This window comes from Electrophorus electricus, chromosome 14 (assembly GCF_013358815.1).
Source record: "Electrophorus electricus isolate fEleEle1 chromosome 14, fEleEle1.pri, whole genome shotgun sequence".
NCBI lineage: Eukaryota > Metazoa > Chordata > Actinopteri > Gymnotiformes > Gymnotidae > Electrophorus > Electrophorus electricus.
The window spans coordinates 17,229,866-17,254,022 of NC_049548.1; the positions used below are offsets into that span (position 1 = coordinate 17,229,866).

The following is a 24,157-nucleotide window of genomic DNA, read 5'->3' on the forward strand; positions in this document are numbered from 1 at the left end:
TCAACCCTGGATAAATCTTGCTCTTCTAAGTGTTTGTGTCCAGCCTCCCTATTGCTTTCTGTTGCAACCATAACAGTAAGTATGTATGTGGGACCTGTAAAACTTGATACTACACTACACTCCTTCAAATGTTTAAAGTAATATGATGACTGGTGTTAATAACACCTACGTAAGGTGACCTATACTGCACTGATGTTAATGCTTTAAATGAAAAGTTACACCCTGCTGTGAGTATTTTCATTTATTTTGTTGCACTCTCTTTGTAAGTCTGCTTTTTTCTACAAATATATAAGCTGATGATATATTAATATATATTTCATTGTTTGGTACGATTTACAAAATCTTTTTCACTGCAAATCAGGACAGAGATTGAGATGATGTGAACACGCATCATCTAAAGTATTGTTCAGAGTCTAGCTGAATAGTTTGTAAGAAAGACATACATATGAGAGAGAGAGAGAGAGAGAGAGAGAGAGAGAGAAAATATATGAATACACTCACCTGAGCTCTCAGCTCCCTTAATTCTGGTCCTGTGAATGTCCAGTTCATCCTTGATATCTTCATATGAATTCTGACTGTCTTCTGAATCAGACCTGTTGTCTTCAGCAACTTCTGTGTTTGCGTATATATTCTCATTCATCTCCATTTTGCTCTCTCCAGCAAATCTGATTTTACAGTTCATACAGATTAATCCGTTTTGTCATAGAGAACTCAGAAAAAGACAGCAGGCTGAATTCAAGACCACCTTACTTTTGTATTGCTGTTAGTCTCACTTCCTCCTGTACTAATCTTGCTCCCTGGAATTCTGAGTATTCATCTGATAAAGTCATTCTAAACAAGTGGAACTGAAACAGAAGCCTATATGACCATGTTTCCTGTCTGCTCTCCAAAAACTGCCTTCTTCAATGTACTTTAAAGACAGATATTGTACTTTATTTTGGCTTACAGAGTCTTATGAATAGAGGAGATCTAAGAGCCCCACTCTCAGTAGCCAGACCGGGGTCTAATGGCAGTACAGTATCCTGCAGACTTTTATCCACCTACGTTTTCTCAGTATAACAGACAGTGTAATCTTGAGCTCTATTATATTCTCAGTGCCAGTACTGTACCCATGCTCTCTGTACCTGCTTCACTCTGTATGTGATAACTTTTGGTTTTGTTGTTAACAAGGGGTAGGCAATAATCAGAATCGAGAGTAACGGGAAAACCAAGCCTAAATGAAGGGTTTAGCAAAAACCTTTATTACAAGGTGTGCCAGGGAGCCAGTCTTCACATCTAGAATATTCCAGCGAGACTGACTCACATGCAGTGTCATTTGTAACAGTAACACAGAAACAGCTCATCCCCTCCTCAACAGGTGTTTAGAACATAGCTGTATATCCACCAAAGGGCTGAGATATGCAATAACATGATTATCATGCATGTACAACAGTACACTTGACAAAATTACAATACCCATAACTCATTAGTATATGCATTCTTAAGAATTCTAGAGATTAAATAATGTCTATACTTTCAGCCTGGTAAAGGCAACAAAGCTATTTCATAGACTGCAGCTCCACAGTCTGAACCATCATCTCCAAAGCAAGTAGGAGTGGATGGTCTGCAATAATTTCATCCCTAACCATGAATTATTCAATGACTACACTGACACTATTATAAAGGTGTGAAGGTATCAATGTGAGGAATAAGTCTCTAATTGTAAGGTAAGACATGAAGGACAGATGCAGTGCCTCGTCTCACTATAAAGGCCCCACATTCTAAATCCTGATCAAAGTTACGCCGTACTCTAGGAATGACCGCGATCACATCATCTCCATAAACCCTGAGGGGCTCGGCTGGTGTGACATTCAGGTTTTGTTCCAAATCATCTTCAGCACGATTCCTCACGAGAAAGCTCCTCAGCACTGGAGTCAAAGGGCAGCCATAGTATAGAAGTATCCGTGAGCCTTCTCTGGGGAGCATTCTCTCCAGGATATTCAAAAGGGGATTTCCTGCTTGAAGAACATTTGAAATAGCTTTCTCGAGCTCCCCCCATTCAACAGATATAACATCATGTCCAACAATACAATAGTAGATGGGGACATGTGTTTCATAGTCTACCCTTCTATGATTACGCAGTTTCAGGGAACATTCTAAGTGCCTGGCCAGAATTGTGGCCAAGATGACATAGTCAACATTAAAGAAATGAAAATTCTGTTTTGCAAAAGATGCACTAAAGCTAGTATTATCAAAGTTAAATAACCCATCACAGATTCTGTGATAGGTGCCTATCAGCTCCTGGATGACTTCAGGGGATCGCTGTTTGTAATAGGATACAGGTCTTCCATTAGGCCTTGGTGTGTCAGACACTTGTAGAGACTTGATGGCCTCTTCAATCTCTCTACTCGTAATCATCCACAGAATCGATTCTTCCCAGGGTCGGGCTCTGACTATAGGGTTTAGGGGTATGTTGGCTGCACTGTCTTCTGAGTTCAAATAAAGACTGATGGGCAGATGGTCATCAGAGGGTACGTCATTTATTTCACATCTCTTCACACGCCAAACACACTCTTCTGGCAAGAAGAAGTAATCAATTCTTGAGTTGCTATTGTTCCTGTAGAAAGTGTAGAAGCATTTGATTTTTGTAGACCTTCTCCAGACATCTACTAGCTGATGAGCCCTCATGAACTTCTTTAGGCTAGGCAGTAATGCTGAATGATTTTTTGATACTGTTGCATACTGTTTGTCCATATATGGGTTTAGCACAGTGTTGAAGTCTCCTCCAATCACTAAGACTCCTGTGGTGTATTGCTGTAGATGATCAGAAAGTCCACTGAGAAGTCTTTTGTCAGAGCTATGGTTGTAAACACTCACCAAAATGTACGTCTGACCTTCTATTTCACATTGGAGGACTATGTATTCTCCATCACTGTGTTTAAACTCCTCTAATACCAGGAACTGGAGTTTCTTGTTCACCAATATAGCAACTCCTCTTTGTTTTGTATTATACACTGTGTAATGCAAGTGCCAGTTGGATGAAAGCTTCTGGATAACATTTTCATTTTTCTTGCCAATATGAGTCTCTTGTAACAACACAACATGTGCATCTTTAATTATTTTTGAGAATAGATGTTCATTAGTCTCTGGATCTACCCTTTTGTTCGGATGTAATGCAGTTGGTAGGCCGTTTACATTCCAGGTGAGGACATGAAGTGTCTCAGGATGAGCAGAAGCCATGTCAGCGCCTTTTGTATTGCCTCTACTGCAGTTCAGAGAATGACACAAATATTAGTGTTCAATGGCTATAGTAAACAGTGAATATTTTGTGGTCACGTAAATGTAAGTGATGCTGCGATTGTAATTTGAAGTCTTTAAGATGGCTTCATTCAAGACTGATCTGTTCAGTGGCTTGGTAGGGCCCCTTCTCCCTGAAACTGAAAAAGAAAAATGAACAGTCAAGTTTTCTGTGGCTGTGTGTGTGTGTGTATGTCTGTGTGTGAGACAGAGAGAGTGTAAGGGTGGCATAGTCACTCTCCTGTCAGTTACGGTAAGGCTGCCAATCATGGGTGTCTGTGAGCTCATGCATAAGAAGAGGGTCCTCTGAGCATGTTACTCTGCCCCCTGATGTATGAACTGCAGCTTGAAAAGATGCGGTGATTGGCTGCATGTGCATTTGAATATGCTTTCCCTCCCTGATTGGCAGCTGTTGTGTGTCAGGAGAATTTCCTGAGGGGTGGGAATTGACTAGAACTCTAATAGGGATAAATACTTGGAGAAAATAAAACCCAACTGAGGAGTTACTCAATTTACAAGGTAGAAATAAATTGGGGGTGTGGTATTTCAAAAGTGTGTGTAGTGTCAGTATTATATCAGCAGTGTCATAAAGATGAAACCTGCAAGGGCAGCTCTTAACAGGAGTGCAGGGTTGGGGAAATACTTTAAACACATTTTGACACCTGAATATTGAATATCATGTGATACATGTATTTAGTAATGAATTTTGTTCAAATACACAAAAGGTTTAAAGTATTTAGAATACATTTATAGCATCTGAGGTTCCAACATAGGATCAACCATCATAATAGATAGATAGATAGATAGATAGATAGATAGATAGATAGATAGATAGATAGATAGATAGATAGATAGATAGATAGATAGATAGAACTTTATTGTCATTGCTCAGTACAAGTACAACGCAACGAAATGCAGTATATAACTATATAAAATATATATGTAAAAGTTGTTTATATATATATATATATATATATATATATATATATATACATACATGCATACACACACATACATACACATATATATATATATATATATATATATATATATATATATGTAATGTGTGTGTGCATATATATATATATATATATATATATATATATATATATATATATATATATATATGTGTGTGTGTGTTTGTGTGTGTGTGTGTCTGTAAAGTATAACAAGATATGTGAGATATATAAAGTATAACAGGATATATACATAATATATTAAGTATAACAAAATAAATTACAATACAATGTAGGTAGTACATACAATAATATAGTGAATATTTACAGTGTATCCTTACATAGCATGTACAGAATAGATATAAACAGTGTATCATGTACATACACTATATCCAGTATGGTGAATGCTAAATATAAATAAGTCCAGGGTACACCATATAGACGAAGTAGGGGCAGCGGTATTTATCGGTGTATTGTAGAGTTAAGTAAAGTGATGGTGAATGGAAAGAAGTTGGACCTGAGCCGACTGGTTCTAGCATGGATGCTCCTGTATCTCCTCCCAGATGGCAGGAGGTTAAACAGTGTGTGGTTGGGGTGGGAGGAGTCCCCGATGATGCTGCGTGCTCTGTGTACACAGCGCTGGTGGTGAACGTCTCCAATGGTGGGGAGCTGTGTACCAACGAGCATTCTTCAGCACCTTTTTCAGGGCCTTCCTGTCAGCCACAGTGGTGCCGCCGTACCACACTGTCACACAGTTGGTCAAAACACTCTCGATGGTACAGCGATAAAAGTTAGCCAGGATCTGAGGAGACAGATGGTCCTTCCTTAGTCTCCTCAGGAAATAAAGATGCTGGTACACTTTCTTAACCAGATGAGATGTGTTGAGTGTCCATGAAAGATCCTCAGAGATGTGGACGCCCAGGAACTTGAAGCTGGAAACACGCTCTACTTCTGTTCCATTGATATGAACAGGAGAGTATGTGCAGCCTTTGGTCTTCCTGTTGTCCACAATGAGTTCTTTGGTCTTTTCGGTGTTGAGGGAGAGGTTATTGATGGAACACCCGGTTGCCAGATGCTGGATCGCCTCCCTGTTTCATCATCATCGCTGATGTGTCCAATCACGGTTGTGTCATCTGCAAACTTAACGATGATGTTAGATCTATGCAGAGGCACACAGTTGTGGGTGAACAAAGAGAAGAGCAGAGCGCTCAACATACAGCCCTGCGGCACGCAGTTACACAGGGGGCTACTGACTCCCAGGTCAATGAGCTTGGTAACTAGCTTAGTAGAATGACTGTATTGAAAGCAAAGCTAAAGTCAATGAAATGTATATGTACGTAGGTGTTCCTATTGTCCAGGTGGGTGATGGCAGAGTGAAGAGCAGTAGAAATGGCATCCTCGGTCAATCTGTTTGTAAGATACACAAACTAGTGGGGGTCCAGTGATGGTGGTAGTGCAGCCTTCAGATGACTGGGAACAAGTTTCTCAAAGCACTTCATCGTGATGGGTGTGAGTGCAACAGGGCAGAAGTCGTTCAGACTTGCTGCAAAAGACGGCTTTGGCATTGGCGTGATGGTGGATGTCTTCCAGCATGTTGGAACAGCAGCCTGAGCCAATGACAGATTGAAGATGTCAGTGAAGTCCTGAGCTAGCTGTTCTGCACACACTCTGAGGACACATCCTGGAACACCATCAGGACCAGCGACTTTCCATGCGTTTACTCTGCTCGGCTGTAGGGGGTGTATCCCTCTCGGTAGGGGACTAGTCTACCGTGACAGAACCTCTCCAAAGACCCCAGGCCTCTGGCACGCGGCCGGCCCCTCCTGCTCAGGGCAGGTTTCAGTGGGTGCAGCCTATGGAACAAGGCAATGAGTTCGGGGCCCAAAATCTGGGAGGCCGGGACCCAACAGCGTTCCTTCGGACTGTACCCCTCCCAGTCCATTAGGTACTGGATGCCCTTCCCTCTCCTATGGGAGTCCAGCAGAGCCCACATACTGTAAGCTCCTCTATCTCCAGAGGCCTCCCGAGGAACGCTCCGGCTCGGCGAGGGGACCCTCCTTCACGGGCTTCAGCGCAGAAACGTGAAAGGCCCGGGAAGCTCGACTGCTCCCTGTCAGGCCAACCCTGTAGGTTACCTCATTGATCCTGACAGTAATGGAGTAAGGGCCCTCACATCTCACCTCAAGCTTGCCTGTGGTGCCAGCACGGCTGACCTTGGTAGAGACCCACACCTTCTGTCTGATAGCATACTGTGGGGTCTCTCCCTGTTTCCTGTCCGCCTTCCTCTTGTAGGCAGGGATCGCCTGTCGCCAGTCTTTGGTGTGTCTCCTCCGAGGTCCGTTCGCTGTCTCTGTACCATCTGTCTACCATCGGCTGTTCTGATGTAGGGGTGTTCCAGGGGTAGAGAGATGGTTGGTAGCCTAGAACACACTCAAATGGGGTGAGACTGGTTCCTGTGTGTCAGAGAATTTTGTGCATACTCTGCCCATGGGAGGTACGTACTCAATGTCTCTGGATGGTGTTTACTATAGAGGTGCAGGAATTTACCCAGCTCTTGATTAACCCTTTCCACCTGCCCATTAGCCTGAGGGTGGTAGCCGGACGTGAGGCTAACCATGATGTTAAGCTTCCCTAGCAGTTCCTTCCACACCCGTGATGTGAACTGGGGGCTTCAGTCAAAAATGATGTCTTCAGGTAGACTGAACTGTCTGAAGACCTGGCGGAACAGTATGTCTGCCATCTCTAGCGTGGTAGCAGGGCTACCAAAGGAACAAAAAAAGCCATTTTTGAGAATCGATACACTATTCTCAGGATAGCAGTGTTGCCATCCAAGACCGGTAAGTCAGTCACAAAATCCACCACAGGGGTAGGAGTTTACCTGCTAGAGGTACCTGGGGCATTTTGCTGCGTGAGCAGTCAGTGCAGGAAGCCACATACCTCACTATCTTTTTATGCATAGCTGGCCACCAATACCATGCCCCTAGCAGTTGTGTGGTGCGGGTTGCGTCTGGGTGACCCGTCTCCAAAGAGTTATGGGCCCATGTAATGAGGGCTCTTCGATGTGTCAGTGGGACATAGAGGCGATTGGCGAGGCACTATGGATGTGGGTTAGCAGCCTTGATCTGTCGGTTTAGTTCCCACTCTAGAGACAGCATAAAGCAAGAGGGCGAGAGAACAGGCTCTGTGGTCATTGACCAGGCCTCCGCCTTGTATTGCAGAGAGAGCGTGTCCGCTCGTGTGTTCTTCTCCCCAGGCCTGTAGGTGACCCGGAACTGAAATCTGGAGAAAAAATAATAATAATTGACCACCTAGCCTGTCTGGCATTTAATGTTTTGGTGGTCTGGAGGTACTCCAGGTTCATGTGGTTAGTATACACGGTGAATGGTTGTTGTGCTCCCTCAAGCCAATACTGCCACTCCTCGAAAGCGAGCTTCATAGCCAGGAGCTCACAGTCCACAACCCCGTAGTTCCTCTCTGCCAAACTCAGCTTCCGGGAGAAGTATGCGATGGGCCACAGGCCACCTCTCTCTCCTTAAGTTGGGACAGCACTGCGCCCACTCCTATGTCAGAGGCATCCACTTCCACCATGAACACACTCTCTGGGTCAGGTTGTTGTAGGACAGGTGAGGTGTAGAAGTCTTGAGTTCCTCGAATGCCTTTTATACTTCAGGGGTCCATTTGATCCTTTGTGCAGGTCTCTTGAGTTGGTCTGTGAGGGGCCTCGCCAGTGAACTGAAGGATTTGATAAATCTCCTATAAAAGTTGGCAAAGGCAAGAAAGCACTGCAATGCCTTGCGTTTTTAAGTGGCCTTTGCCAAGCTCGCACTGCCCCCACCTTGCCTGGTTGCATACTTACACATCCCTCTGTAACGCGGGAGGGGGTGGAGAGTGAACGCAGGTTCGAAGTGACGACGCCATAACGAACCAAACAGATTGACTAGAATAAACAAATAAGTTTAATAATCAACACAGACTAACAATACAAACTAGAATGAAGAACAAACAGACTAATAGAAAAATAATATGATAACAGGGTGGTGGCGAGAAATGGGCAATGAGGGAATAAAACATTAAAGAAAGACTAAAAGAGAACAACAATAATAAAACATAACGGTGAGCATAAAGACAGACAAATGGGAACACAGAACCGGGCTACATAAGGTGAACAAACAATATTGAGGACGAAGATACAGAACTAAACAAGGAAAGCAGCATGCAGCAAGTGTAAACAAACACAGAACAAACGAGGTAGAACTAAACACAGAGAACAAATGAGATTGGACTAAACTTGGAGAACAAATGAGAACGGACTAAACACAGAGAACAAATGAGATCGGACTAAACACAGAGAACAAACGAGATCGAACTAAACACAGAGAACAAACGAGATCAGACTAAACATAGAGAACAATCAAGATTGGACTAAACACAGAGAAAAAACGAGATCGAATCAGAAATACAATGGTAGAGACACTCTAAGACAATGACAATGACCAACAAACAAGATACGTAGGGGCGGAGTTTTTATAACACTACAATTAAGGACAAACTCAAAACAGCTGGAGACTAAGGGGAGGAGACAGGTAACCACAGAGACTGACATAAACCCAGAAGTAACTAGGTTGCCCGGGAAATGGGGAACGCTCCGGTCTGTGGACGTGACACCCTCCTGAATAGCGTACCCCAGGAAGTCAACTTCCTTGCATTGGAATTTGCATTTTAAAGTTTTGCAGTACAGATGGTTCCGCAATAAGGTCTGGAGCAGGGGAACAGATCAAAATGTCATCGATATAGGCCACGACGGATGACAAGAACTCCCTCAGAACCTCGTTAATGTAGGCCTGGAATATTGATGGAGCCGTTGCCAGATCATACAGCAGAACCAGATACTCAATGGCCCTTGGATGCGCTAAATGCTGTTTCCCACTCATCTCCCTCCTTTACCAAGATTAAGTTGTATGTGCTGCGCAAGTCAAGTTTCGTGAAGTACCTGGCTCCTCTCAGCTGTTCAAGCACTGCTTGAACCCGGGGATGGGGGTATGGGTACTGCACCAGCAGCTTGTTGAGTCCCCGGTAGTCCATGCATGGTCTCAGACCCCCATCCTTTTCCTTCATGAAGAAGACTCCTGCTGATGCTGGAGAGGCAGAGGGGGGATGTACCCTTGTTGCAACGCCTCCATGATGTACTGTTCCACTGCCCGCTCCTCTGCGACAAGGGATAGATTCTACACAGGGGGTGCACCGGTCCTTCCTTGAGGGTTATGGCGCAGTCCGAGTCTCAATGGGGCGGAAGCTGCGTGGCCTTGATGGGGCTGAAGACCTGCACCAAATCCTCATACTCCTGGGGAATCGGGACCTGCTTCTCGGCCTCTGGACTCTCTATCGAGGTCGACTGGAGGGGTCATCCCTTGTTAGGGAAGCACTTCTGGTTGCAGGACAGTGCCCACTGCAGGATCCATTTTTTTGTCTACAGCACCTGTGGATTGTGCGTACGCAACCATGGCAGACCTAGGGTGAGAGAGTGTGAGAGGGAGGGTAATAGGAAAAAGGCGATGCGTTCAGTGTGTCCTTCCTTGGTGACGAGGAGGACACGAGGAGTGATATGGGTGATGTAGCCTGGGCCTACTGGACCCCCATCCGGGGCCTGTACCCTTAGCAAGGAGCGTAGGGCGATGGCCTTGATACCTAGCCTCTTTGCGAATCCCCAATCCATAACGTTTCCCGCAGCTCCCGAATCCACTAGGGCAGAGGCTGAAAGCACACGGCCTTTATACAACACCTCAACTGGCACTTTAAACATAGAACGAGACAGAGAACAACTCACCATACTGTTGCCTCTTCTTTCTTCTCCTCTTTTCTGCTGCACCCCGGCTGCATCCAGCTGCATGGGCTCCTCAGGGGTGTCGGTCTGTCTGGCGGTTGCCGTCCCGTCTTGTTGCGGGGAGTCCCATTGTACGCACCGACGCCTTTCCTGCAGGAGGAGGTCATAGGTTATAGCGAGATGAACGACCTCGTTTAGCGTGTTCCCCTCTTGTCTGCAGGCTAGGTCTGACTGCAATTCAGCCCGCAACCCGTTCACAAATACGTCAATCTGCACAGGTTCGTTCTAACATGTTTCCGCAGTCAGGGTCCGGAACTCCATGGCGTAGTCAGCCATGGATCTCAATCCCTGCCTTAGGCCCAACAGCACTTGTCCGCAGAGCCTTCCCTGGTGGGGATGGTTGAATACCACTCACAGTTCTCTAATGAAACCCGCATAATCATTCATGAGCAGAGAACTGTGCCATAGAGCAAACCTCCCCAGTCTCCTGCCTTTGCTGATCCAGAGCCGCCCCCTGGAAAGCCAGCAGGTGAGCCCAATCAGGGCTGCTAGCTTCGCTTCTTGATAGCTGAGCATTCTGTGACAGGGACGGCAGAGAGGAAGCGAGAAGTTGAACTAACATGCTCTTTATTTTCCATAACTTCCCATGATTTTCATATATCTGACAGTGGTGACATTATCAATACATGAGTTTATATAATCCATGACAGCAGAGGTGTATTTGGTCAGATCTGAGTGAGAGTCCACAGTGGCTTGTGAGGAGAACATGCTCCATTCTGTGTTATGAAACTGATGCTGCAGAGAGGAGACAGCCCCTTCTGTCCACACTTTAACAGCCTTTGTAGCTATTTTCACATGTTTGATGAGTGGCACATACCTGGGGAGTGGGTTTTAAAGAAATGTTATGTTATCTAGGTTTTATTTGAAAGCTCTTTGCTGCCATTATTTCTCAATTATTTACCTGAATCAGCTACCCACAGGGGTGTTGGATGGGCATGTAAAGATGTAAAGGAGCTCAACACTGCAGCATAACTTTTCTAGAATAAAGCGACAATTGTTTTCATTGGACAACCCACCCATTGGCCCAACTCCCTGCTGTGGACTATTTAGTGTTTAAGGAAAAATTCCCTATTTTCCTTAATCCTGTCCCTGTGGAATTGTATTCACAATAGTTGACACGTCTAGCACAATATGAAACAACTACCTCATTTACCCTTCTCGAATGAATAGAAAAGTGTAATTTTGATATGATATCATGACTTAGTCAGTTAAACAGTGACTCAAGAACAATTACAAAGCTATGTGAAAAGCAATATCTGGATCAGTCAAACAGGTTGCGGGCAGCTGATGTGTTTTTGGACATGAAACTTGCACCCACTTATTCCCATAGAATTAATAATCGCACCTGAAATGGGAACTTCAACTGAAAAGGTTGCTCTGCATCAACCAAAAACTAAGTTTACGACCATCTACACATAACTCTTGGAGTCTAAGTTTTCCTGCAAATAATGTCAAGGTTTCTGAAAACATGCATCTTTGGGTGCATTCTGAGGGCGGCTCTAGTCACTATGTAATCTCCAAACAGCGGGCTCTCCAGTGTGCATTTTAGGTAAATGTATAAAATGTATGTATAAATACAATGTGAGTATAAAAAGTGCATAATGTATATTCAATTTATCATGGAATAAACTTTGCGTGTTCCTTTCTTCATGGCATATCTTGCTGTCTGTGTAGTGCACTCCCTTATCACAAAAAACCTGTGCAGTACGTACTAGTGAGTAGTCTAATACTCTTACCTTGTATCATTGTAGAGGAAGTCAAGAAAATAATGAGAAGTTGTTTTGAGCAACTGCCCTGGTTTGGAATGTAAAAAGGATTGCAGAGAAAGCAGCACTGCAATGTTTTTTATAGAGGAGTGACAGAGTTGCCTGGAAACTATGGGGTGTATACAGGAAAGAAGATATACAGGATATACAGGAAAGGCATGGCAGGACAGTCGGTGTATGGAGACACACGGGCACACAGAGAAAGCGCTGTAGTACTGAAGTCCTCATACGATACACACAGAGAGTGTGCTGTAGTACTGAAGTCCTCATACGGTACACACAGAGAGTGTGCTGTAGTACTGAAGTCTTTGTTCAGTACACACAGAGAGCAATTTGTCAAAAACAATAATAGGATCAATTTCCAAGTTAATGGTTTACTTTGGTTATAGTTAATAGCAAACCCAAATAATAAAGATTTTTATTGTAAAAAAAATGGGGAAGAGATTTGTTGAAGGCTCCCTGAGTAAACTGTGGGGGTTTTTTTTATTATAAGGGATCATCAATCATATCAATCATGGATAAGGAGGGTAAAGAATCAACTTCATGTGAGGGATATAGACCTGTTTGCTCTTTATTGATTTAAAAAATGTCAATATATTAACAATCCCTCTCACTCTCTCAATGAGGAACTGTGGTACTGGGCAGTTCATTTAGTCGTAGACTCATTCCATCTAAGTGCAGATGCTCTTTTGTTCCCACTCAAATCAAATCAAAAATCAAATCAAAATGTGTTTATATACCGCTTTTTACAACAGATGTTGTCACAAAGCAGCTTTACAAATGTCCAATTCCAAGCCCCCAGTGAGCAAGCCAAGAGCAACAGTGGCAAGGAAAAACTCCCTATAGAGTATGAGGAAAAAACCTTGAGAGGAACCAAGACTCAAAGGGGGGGGACGTCCTCCTCTGATAATTTAAGAGAAAAATAAATAAAAATGAAAAAAATAAGCAATTAATGTCTAGTCCAACTTTCTAGAGGTCCTAGTCTTGTCCCAGTGATGTGCATTTGTCCGAGACCAATCCCACAAAAGAATGTCCATTAAGGGCAACAGAGAAGTTGTTCAGAGGAGCTGAGGTGAAGAAAGGTGGTCCTAGAAATATTATTTTCCTCAGCTTCAATCGAGAAACTGGGATCCATAATCACTCCAAGAGCTTTAACTGTTAAAGAAGATGTGTTCGGAAGACGATTGAGGTTCATTAAGTCTTTAGAGAGCGAGCACTTAGCTGTCTGTGGGCCTCATATAAGCACCTCTGCTTTGTCAGGATTAAGTGATAGAAGGCTCCTCAACATACAGTGTCTGATTTCCTTTATGCATTCCTCAATAATACTAAGTTGATACATGTCCTGCTTATCTTAGGGAACAGACACAATGTCAATATGGTGTACCTAGGGTGACATCCCATAGCGGTCAGCAGGTTGGTTAAGCCTCTTTGTCTGCTGCCTTGTCTCTGTTCTGGATTGTCAAAGATTAACTAGAACTGTCATAAGACTGGCTTATGTTACAAGAGAGGAGGGCAGCGCCCTCCCAAGTAGGATGGATACCATCCTGCCCTAAAAGGCCAGGCTTGCCCTCAAATGTGGTCCAATTATCTATGAACCTCACTATATTTTGTGACTAAGACAGATATTAGGCTTTAGGGATCTTTTGTTTATCCATTCATCTAGTTATTTTTTTTCACTATCTGTTAATTATTGCATTTGTAGCTATTGTACAATTATGGTTACGGACTCTCCACATCAACTCATTTGCTAAAACATTTGCCTAATAACAATAACAGATCAGCATCTAATATCACACAGCATCTAAGATCACATTTCACAGGCTACTCATTGTTACTCACTGTTGTGTACACAAAATCTGTATCCCTGAAACAACTGTAGTTTGCTCATATGCAGCTCTCTTGTTTAAACTCGATAGCTGACATAAGCAGCTGCATGGGCAGGGTGTGATTAGTCAATTTGGTTTCTCTGAAAGGAACAGATTCGTGTGCATATTTTCAAAGATGTTACAATTTCCTAGTGATGTCACAGTTACATTGTAATTGTGAATTCTTTTGTGCAACAAGAATCGTATAATGAAGATCTGGTATTGTGACTCCCCTAATCTGCTCTTAAAATGTATTTATTTATTTCTTCACCTTCAAGAGGCAAATACATAGTCAAAAGAACAGAAAGGCTTCTCAAGTGAGAATAAACTGAATCATTGTTTCATTTGTAATTTACCAGAAATTTGTCATGTATTTAGTGGCATAACAGAGCTTTCAATCTCAGGTCTTCAGGATGTCAGCCTTCAGGAATTTTCAGGATGGCAAAAACGTAATCAAGACAACAGGCAAAGGTGTAGGTTGGTCAACCAGCAGACAGATTAAACTAGGTGCAACAGAGGCATATCCAAAGACATAATACAGTACTTCTAAAAGAAAGCTAGATAACCTAGAATTGAATGTTTTTGGGAAACAACAAATTCATTAAATGTCAAAATGTTGCTTGTATGCTGGGGCAGTCGTAGCTCAGTGATTAAGGTACTTAACTAGTATTTGGAAGGTTGTCTGTTCAAGCCCCACCATTGCCAATGTTGGCACAGGAAGTCAACTTGACATTTAGTTCATGTACAGTATGGAAAACTATTTCTTTTCCTGTACCCTCAAGCCCTGTTGCCCATCTCTCAATTGAATTTATCACCAATCTTTCCCTCTTAGTATGGGCACAGTATGCACAAAATTCACTATCTATGAGTGTAATTTCAGCCACCCATATATCCAAGGTACCAGGATATTTTCATTGAACTACCATTTGACCACCTGGATTGAACTGGATGTTTCTGCACTGTACCCTGAAGATGTCTTACACTGTGTTGCAATTAATATTTCATTAATTAATACCTAGCATTTCACTTTGTGTAGTGCAGTTAATGTAAATGCACTACGCAGAGTGAAATGCTAGCCATTTTTATCCATGAAATAGTACTTATCTGGAGCCAGAATGACTAGCATTTTGTCAGTCATGATGCCTGCATCCATATGCTTCCCCCAGAGTCCTCAGCTGAGCCGTGCTCCTTTAAAAATTCAATTTCCCTACATGCAACAAGGGCAGACACATAGGGGATGCAAGCCCATCTTACTGTTCATTAGTGTGCAAGCACCATAAAATGACATGGGAACATAGTGTCTTTGACCATCTAGATCAACATAATGCATTAATAATAATAATAATAATAATAATAATAATAATAATAATATAGGATTTAGACAAAAACAACAGGAAAATGTTACAAAATACTTTAACTGAAATGAGTTTGGTACTGTTGACAGAGCTGGACTGCTTTGTGATTACTTTGAAAAAAATATCAGGAAAAAAATTCTATAGTAAATGTGCTGAAAATCTTTTGTGGTAATTACAAGGTGTCTCGGAGCTGAAGTAAGGCCTGTATCATAGCAAGTGAAAGTAAATGTAGTCATAGTTCCATGTGTAATTTACCAGGAGTATGTTGAGTATGTCATATCTTTATGGGCGTAGCACGGGTTTCAGTCAGGTCTAACAGGTCTTCAGGATGTGTCGGACTTCAGGAATTTTCCAGAAGTTTGAACTGCATCTGTGAGTCCTTTCAGTTTAGAATTCTCAAAAATTGGATTGCTTCTATAACCTTATAACAATCACTTCTAGAAAAAATCTGACATTGTGTAGTTGTAACACAGACGAGATGGTTAAGTGAGATGATTAAAACTAGATGGTTAAGATTCATGTGCGGTTTAACACATCAGTGGGTTTACAAATTATAACCCAATCCAAAGAATGCAGTCAGTGAAAACAAGAAATAAGGGAGATCCAAACACAGAACTAAGGTCTAAGATCAGTACATGCTCGAGGGAGAACTGGGCAGGTTTATATAGGGAACAATGAGGGGTAGATGAGGAACATATGGGGAAAATAAAGGAAAGAAGCAGATAGAATTCAGGTGAGGGCACAGGAGACAATAGTTTTTACAGTATAATGTAGTACTACCATACCATACAGTATAATGTAGATCTACCATACCATACAGTATAATGTAGTACTACCATACCATACAGTATAATGTAGTTCTACCATACCATACAGTATAATGTAGATCTACCATACCATACAATATAATGTAGTTCTACCATACCATACAGTATAATGTAGATCTACCATACCATACAGTATAATGTAGTACTACCATACCATACAGTATAATGTAGTACTACCATACCATACAGTATAATGTAGTACTACCATACCATACAGTATAATGTAGTTCTACCATACCATACAGTATAATGTAGTTCTACCATACCATACAGTATAATGTAGATCTACCATACCATACAGTATAATGTAGTTCTACCATACCATACAGTATAATGTAGATCTACCATACCATACAGTATAATGTAGTACTACCATACCATACAGTATAATGTAGTTCTACCATGTCAGCGTCACTGCAGCACTGAGAAAGGTATAAGTAATGCTTTTCTCAGGCTGGCTAATCAATCGCTTCTTAGAACATCCAAACAGTATGTGTTATTATTCTTTGTGACATGAGTATTCTGATGGATTATGGTAGTATTTATGAAGGGGTGTTTCTGTGGCTAACTCTGTATCACAATGCCTCAATGCATACCTAAATTCAAATATCACAACAAGAAGATAAAATGGTTATTGCTTTTGTGGCGGGGGAACAGCAATGAAAAGACCTTAAAAGGCAGATGGTGGAATTATGAATGGGAATTACGATATATTGTTCTGGGTGTGAGCAGCACTTTTCACTTATACCACCATTACAACTGCATTCTTCAGCTTCAAGGGTCTAGGTAACCACAGAACCAAGAGAAACAGTCAGATATGGGCATGCCTGTTCGAGCAGCAGACATGGCTTAGAACTCAGTTTTCAGAGCAACCAAGTGAAACTTCACACCAAGTGAAATGTGAGAGGGTTACTTAACAGGAGAAGAATAAGGTGGCATAAAAAGTGTGGCCAAGGCTGTGAGTGTGAGAATGAGGTAGCATAGGGATGGATGCAAGAGGTGGCTCGCAGTGCCAGTTATGCCACCACTAGAGGGAGACACGTGCTAATTGATTAGTGCTCAACGGTGCAATTGTTGTGGAGAGAGTTCTCTCTTCTCCAATTTAGGTGCAGGACAAGTGAAGAACACTGCACAGCAACTGTTTAAAAAGCAAGAATAAACCTTATTATGAAGAATCCATTCTCTGTAACAAGGGTGTAGCCCATCAAGGGTAGTGGTAGTGTAGTGTTGGGGGTTACAAACTAGATGGTTGTGGGTTCAAATTCCAGCTCTGCCATACAGCCACTGTTGGGCCCTTGAGCAAGGTCCTTAAGCATCTTGGCTTCAGAGGGGCTGTATGAAGGCTGACTCCTAGCCTCAAAAGAAGCTGGGATATGTGGGAAAAGGTATTTCATTGTATATGTACTATATATATTTTTTTTATATATGATATGTATATATGAGATCTTCTAATCAGGGTGGCTTACAATCTGATTGTTTCCATCTGCTACATCAATTACAGCAGGGGAAACATCAAATTCCTTAGACCTCAGTAAAATGTATGACTATATGTTTAAGGTGTTTAAGGTGGTGTTTTTAACATTAAAGGGTTTTACTTATATTAACTTATTATGTCTCAGTCATGTAATAAAATCTGTTTTGTGTGATGCTACCATCAGTGGTTCGTTAAGGTCCAAGGGCTCCAAGTCCTAAATGACATTTTGCATGGAAAACACATGAACAGAATAAGTATGTTTTTGTTTGATTGTTTGCTTATTTTTAGATCACTTTATTTGCACTTATGCAAAATAAACTGGCTCATACAATGTAATTATGAACAGGATAAGATGCCAAACATCCTGCGCCAAACCAATTAGGGTTTCACACAGATCCCACTCCACCCCACTTCATACTGCCCTTTAAGAATCCACTACTTTACAAGCTCTTCACAGGGGTCAGATAAGCACCTCCATATATTAGATGATTTCAGGGTAGAATATTAAGAAGAGCAAAAGAGAGATGAGATGTCAAATACCCTGCAGTACAGCAGTAAGGTTTCACATAAGGACCAGCCAACACACTCCACTAATATGAAACCTTACATTTTTAACAACCAACTATCTCGCAAGCGATTCACAGAGGTCATCAGATAGGAACCTCTCTTTTGCTGCTGTTTTTGCTGAATTAAGCCCACAACATCTTCAGAAGGCTTAATGGTGAGCTAGTAAAATCCATATGGAACTGGTGAATCCATACTGGCCCTTCCCAACAACTAAGACCATACCCAGCCCCACTGGCATCATTAATGCATAATCAGTGCATTTTACCAACTATGCCACCAAACCGTCCCCTAACACAGCAGATTCATGCAGGTCTCCCTAGTGACTAAGGCCATACTCATCAGCACTGGCACCATTTAAATGCTCATGCCCCCAGCTCCATCTGGATGTTACCAGTCTAGACATGACAACACCATGACATGACAGTTCCACTCACCTGTCTGGCCCTCAACATACCTGAAACAACGAAAACCTCAGCTATACATCTTTATGTTGCATTTCCCAAACTAGCCTGTGCTCTCTTCATCCACAGCCACTGTCTAGCCCTTTCAGCTACTTCTATTAAGTCTTTCACGTCTGCCCTTAACATATCGCCTCTAAAACCAAGTTTAGAGCAATGACGTGGCATGAGCAGCTGGCGGTCCTCAAGATGAAAGTTCAGTTCGGTAAGGTTGATTATCAAGGCCATTACATACAGAAAACCTGGTACTTTTATGGCTATAACACAACTTGGGTTCCTCCTAACTGTAAGATAGTAGCTAGCGGACTGGAGGAAGACTGCGTGTATGACCCAAGACGAATCACTGTCCTGGGTATTATTCCAAATAATCTTGTTAAGTGAAATGATTAAAATCGAATGTATAAATCATATATTGTATAAACATTATTGCTGCATTGATATAATCGTTAACTGATGGTAAATGTACAACAATTCACTCTTGATTTTTAACTTGCTAATGATCAAAGTGTTGTGATTATTGATTTATACTGTAATTATCAATTATTAAATTAATGCGTTTTTCTTTTTTAATTTGACGTTAGACTTGAAGTTATGTGCTTCAAAAAAGGTGGAGTACCGTACCTCAGTAAAACCGCTAGAGGGCACTAGCCACTATAGTGAGCCGAGGTTCTGAACAAGTCTCTTCAGAAACCTGCACACTAAAGCTGGTCCGGGTCCCCATCTTGGTTACATGTAAGTGAAAAGTTTTACAGTATCACACATATTGAGCAAAACTAAAACAACACGTTGATTACACTATCTTAAGTTAAAATCGCATTGATTAGTGACAGAAGATGACGACTAAAATATGAAATGTTTAGATTTTGTTATACTGTGCTGGATGAATCTGCTCGGCTGCAATTTCCTAACTATTGCTATTAACCATAGCTATGTTAAGATAGCGAACTAAGATATTGATATGTTGTGGAAAACCCACATCGTTCTCTTTTAACCTTTGTGTAACAAGAGAAGTTATGGTTACAAAGCAACTCAAAATGTAAGTGAGTTATGTTCAGTGAGTAAGATATAACTTGATTTAATTAAGCTAACATTTTAGTTACCATTTTACAAACCTGCGCCAGAAAAGTAAATATGGACTTGCTCAATCGATCCACGATTCAAATTGAATTCTTCAGCGTGAAAGCAAACCAGTGGTAATGAACGCCACAACCAATCAATCTGGGCTTTCACACACAAAATCCGTTTGTCGATTGCGCAATTCCACACGTCACTTTTCTGCACGTAAAAGTTTCGTTTGCTGCTTTTTTGTTGTTTTGCTTGGATCCAAACACTCAATCGGCAAAGAACAGCGCGTTTAGGATGCATGGAAACAAGGAGCCGTTCTCGTATGAGATTTTTTGTTGCGGTTTATGTATACAGAGTGGGTTTTTTTTCCTGTAAAATATACTATACAGTGCTGTGTAGAAATTGTATGTATCTGAGAAAAAAAATCTTTTTTTCCCCTGGAGCGTTTATTTACTCAGAAAATACATGAAACTTGAAAAGGGAATTAATGCAATCACATTACAAAAGCAGTCACATTGCAAAATGATCCAATGACATTGCCCCACACACGGCGCCAGGAGCTGATAGCTTCCACACTTGCACTAAACCGCACTACAGCTCGTCAGAAACGAAGCCCAGACCACCGGCGTCAGAAGGACCAGAGATCAGTGCCCTGAACTGCCCCCGGGCTCCTAAACTGCTTTCACACTTCACCAAATGGGTCGAATTTGCAGAGCAAGCGGACCTGGGTCTAGAAACAAGCTCTAGTGTGAAAACGCCGTCAGATATCCTGGACAAGTTAGAAAATGTTAAGATGACAGAATGTTTAACAGAAAGAAGCTTATTCATGATTATAGTTGTTGTTTTAATACATTCTTAGTTAACAAATACCTGGTCAAAGTAAAAAAAATACACCATTACAATTGGGCTTGTTTATTGTACATTTTTGTACTTATATTTTTGTAAATATATAATACAACAGAGAAAGTAGAACTTCCACAGAACCATCAATACATGGGGGAAAAAAGGATGTTGTATATTATGCATGAAGGGAAGCATACTTGATTTAACATAGATAAATAAATTATTTGTTCAGGACCTTGCACACTAAAGCATGTCTGGTTCTCCATCTTCTTTACAGTTACTTAGGTACCGGTATCTATCCTAATACCGGTAACAAATGCACAAAACAGCCTTGGGCATAGATACTGTTGTTAATAAATACATTAACAACTGATTCCTACAGTTAGTATTTGATTCTTGTTGTTATACACGTGTAAAAAGTGTTTACTTTTATTCCCTTATATTTTTAGTAAATGGTCAAAAACAAAACATGTACAGAACTAAGAACTATGCAAACAGAATGACCCACATGACATTAATAGCCACTACTTAAAATCATTTGCTTCAAATTCTTCATGCTTCTCAAGGATTCGTTAGAATCAGTTGATTCATTTTGCTCAAGTGGTTTGAACGATTCAGAATCACAATCACTAGATAATATAGCTTACTTAAAATTTTGAAAAGTTATCTAGCATGTGGAGAATGCTAACCAAAGAACAGGTCTGGCATCAAAAGATGGCCCCACTAGGAAGTGTGGGTTTCTGTGGTTCCTAAGACAAGGTCTGAGCAAACCATCACATTTTGGCCAAAGGAGTTGTTGTATGTTAGAAAAGACTTAGCCTAGTATTTTTTTGTCCAATGTGAGTTCTACTGAAGTTCAGATCTGAGTATTATTTTTGATGGGACAGTAGTTTGTATTGGACTGAACTTTGAATGAGAACTGCAAGCCTGTTTTTATTTTTTTTTTAATTTCCTCAGTGGAATGAAATATCTATTTTTCTTTTGTCTTTATTTTAATTTATGTTTTTAGTGATTACGTGATGCAATTGCAATCAATATTGTTATCCGACAGTATATTTTTAGTGATTGTACAATACCATGACCACTCTTAACTGATTACACACTAACTGCCTACACACTACTGGTTAACAATCAGTTGGGACGCCATGGCAACCACTTAACCACCTAGAAACAACATAGCAACCGCATAGCTGTCACCTGCCATACCATGGCAACCACCTACAAAGACCATAGCAACAAACTGGTAACCGCTTGGGTCTCCCTACCATCCACTTGGTAACACCTTAGCAATCATCTAGCAAGACCATAGCAACCACTTGGTAACACCCTAGCCCCCACATGGGACTCCATTGCAACCATAGCAACAACTTGGTCCCACGTTAGCAACCACTGGGGATACTATGGGAACCACCTAATAACTACGCAGGAATCACTTAAGCTGCACAGTCACTGTGTGTTCTAGAAAATGCACATTTCTAGATTTTAGGTTCTAGGTTAAAGCACTACCACTTTGTCCTTGCTTTTATGGCCAAACCCTTGTCTTTCTTGTTGGAATGTGTTACTGCTCAGGAACAAACTCCTTCACAAGCTCATGCAATAAGGTTTGTGGGTGCTGAAAGCTAAAGTTGGCCTTACTTTGCAGAGGGTAGGTAAGTGGTGTGGCCCTTTCATAAACTTGGAAGCATCCTTTGTTCCTATTCATCATCTGCAGAAGAAAATATGCTCAGGTAATAGTGTCTACTGTCTTTAAAATTTGGTCTGGCATCATGACTGATGGCTGAAATACCTACAGAATGGGGGATTTTAATTGTTCATAAAGCAAGATGCTGACAACACCAATGTTATGAGTTCTCTTCCAAGAGAACGCATGCTGTCATTCTGACAAACCTTTGGAGATGCTCAGGGTAATGTAAGAATCTCTCAGGTGACATTGCTTTAATTGTTAAGCTAACAAAGGCTTCCTTGTGGTTATTGTGGTTATGTAACTCCTAGAAGAAGCAATGTGCAGGTCTTTGTACATGATCTGTCACATATTTGAGACATCTGACGAGAGAATAGATCTGATTCCAGTTTGGGGGAGTATTAGTTACATAATTTGTCGATTACCTTAAGCCTAATGAAGCAGTATGAACTATAACAATGTATGTTGGGGTGCAATATTCAGTAAAAGCAGCCTTTGAAGAATTTTAAAAAGGCATTGTGTTGATTTCATGCAGGATGCAATTTTATTGACAAATGTGACCTCTTAATACAGAGCAGTTTCCTGAGCACAGACCAGTATTAGCTGAAAATTGGAACTGCTTTCCATGAAATCTGCCTAATCCAGTTGCTGATGTGTGAGGAACTTTAACATCTCATGCACTGATGTATTTACAGTTAACGGTTTCAGTGTTAACAGTTTATTTGAATGCATGCTTGATTTTGTTCCTATATGGAGTGTTGGGGTGTGAGCACATGTTATTCTGAGAAACTGCTGATGCAGAGGGGTGGTGTCAAGAGCATGTGCTAATAAGGGGAAGTGGTACATGTGTGTACTTTGGAGATGTTCTTATGGCTTGATTACTCAATCATTGCTTACAAATAAAGAAAGCTTTACTCTGTGTGTTAAAAGTGCTTTCTTTGGTGGGGAATAGCAATTTCTCCAACAGCTGCATGGCCTATTTGCTATGCAATAAAGACAAAATCAAATCAATAACCATATAAATGTAGCATGTTAGCCTCATATGAAGATAGCTCTACTCCATGTGTTGGGTAATATAGGCTTTTTTGCCATCATGCACCATTCATTTTTGAGTCTTTCAGAGGAGGACTGATATGTCCTTGGGACCTTTTTTGAGTTATTTTTTTGGTGCTGTGGTGTTAGAATTTGTTGTTCAGGTTACCCACACGAGGGCACACTGAGAACCAGTGAGCTGTTGAGATGACATCTTCACAACAACGGATGACCTGGTTGGTTAAAGGGATAATTAACCTCCTGTTAAAAATCTGTGTCATGAATGTGTAGTGGCCCCGTGGTGTCTTGCTCAGTAGACCCCTCATGTGCCACGTTAGACGCTGCTCTGTAGGGCTCTGATTTGATACAATCACTGCTTGTGGCAGACTCTTTTTGAGATTGGGGTGTTGAGGTTGACTGTCCTCTTTTTCTGTCCCAGGTTCTTTGAATAGGGCCTTATAAGTTATTACTTGCTGTCCAGCTAGGCTCTTCAATAGAATCTTTGACAGGTACTCACTCTTTAGAGGCTTTATGCACAGGGCCTTGAGTAGCTACAGGAAATGCTTCTCCATTAGCAGCATTGAGTTGTTACAGCCAGTTTCAAAAGGACCACTGAGAGTCATATACAGATATTTGTTTGCCAGAAATATTGAATATTGTTCTTTTTTATTGCTTGGAGTTGTAGGTGTGGGTGCCATGTTCTTTTTTTTTTTTTTTTTTTTTTGCTTTGTTGTATTTCTGTTTTTGTGATGACTTGAATTAAGAGTAGTTTGCATTTTCTTTTCTTTTGTTTTAGGGAAGTTAAAGATTTAATTCACTTTAGTAGACTTTTTGTTTGTTGTGTTGGCTTAAAGCCCACCCTGAAGAAATACTCCTGTTTAGACAGTTTATGTTGTGTATAAATTTTGTATGTGTTTTTTTCCCGTATATAACAAGAAAACAATATATCAATGAAAACACCGTACAGAGTGCATATCCGTTTCTTTTTTTTATGTAGCGCCCTTTTTGGTCTTACATTTTGAAGAAATGATCTGCTGTGTAGCTCTACTTTATCATGGGGAGTTCTGTCTCCCATATAAACATGTAGCACACATCTTTTTTCCATTGTATC

General features: G+C 41.3%; 1 protein-coding gene across 1 annotated transcript; it reads right to left on the bottom strand.

Annotated features, from left to right (window-relative positions):
* Nucleotides 1-1,235: 1,235 nt before the first annotated feature.
* LOC118242392 lies at nucleotides 1,236-19,642 on the bottom strand. The gene is made up of 4 exons (XM_035533271.1): nucleotides 19,538-19,642; nucleotides 19,047-19,146; nucleotides 10,057-10,203; nucleotides 1,236-3,416 (listed from the first exon to the last, which is right to left on the bottom strand). The coding sequence occupies exon 4, from the start codon at nucleotides 3,217-3,219 to the stop codon at nucleotides 1,696-1,698; it is 1,524 nt and encodes a 507-aa protein (XP_035389164.1). The 5' UTR covers nucleotides 3,220-3,416; nucleotides 10,057-10,203; nucleotides 19,047-19,146; nucleotides 19,538-19,642; the 3' UTR covers nucleotides 1,236-1,695.
* Between the last annotated feature and the right edge of the window lie 4,515 nt (nucleotides 19,643-24,157).

Coding starts and splice junctions, on each gene's coding strand:
- LOC118242392 (XM_035533271.1), bottom strand. CDS start 3,219: ATGGCTTCTGCTCATCCTGAGACACTTCATGTCCTCACCTGGAATGTA.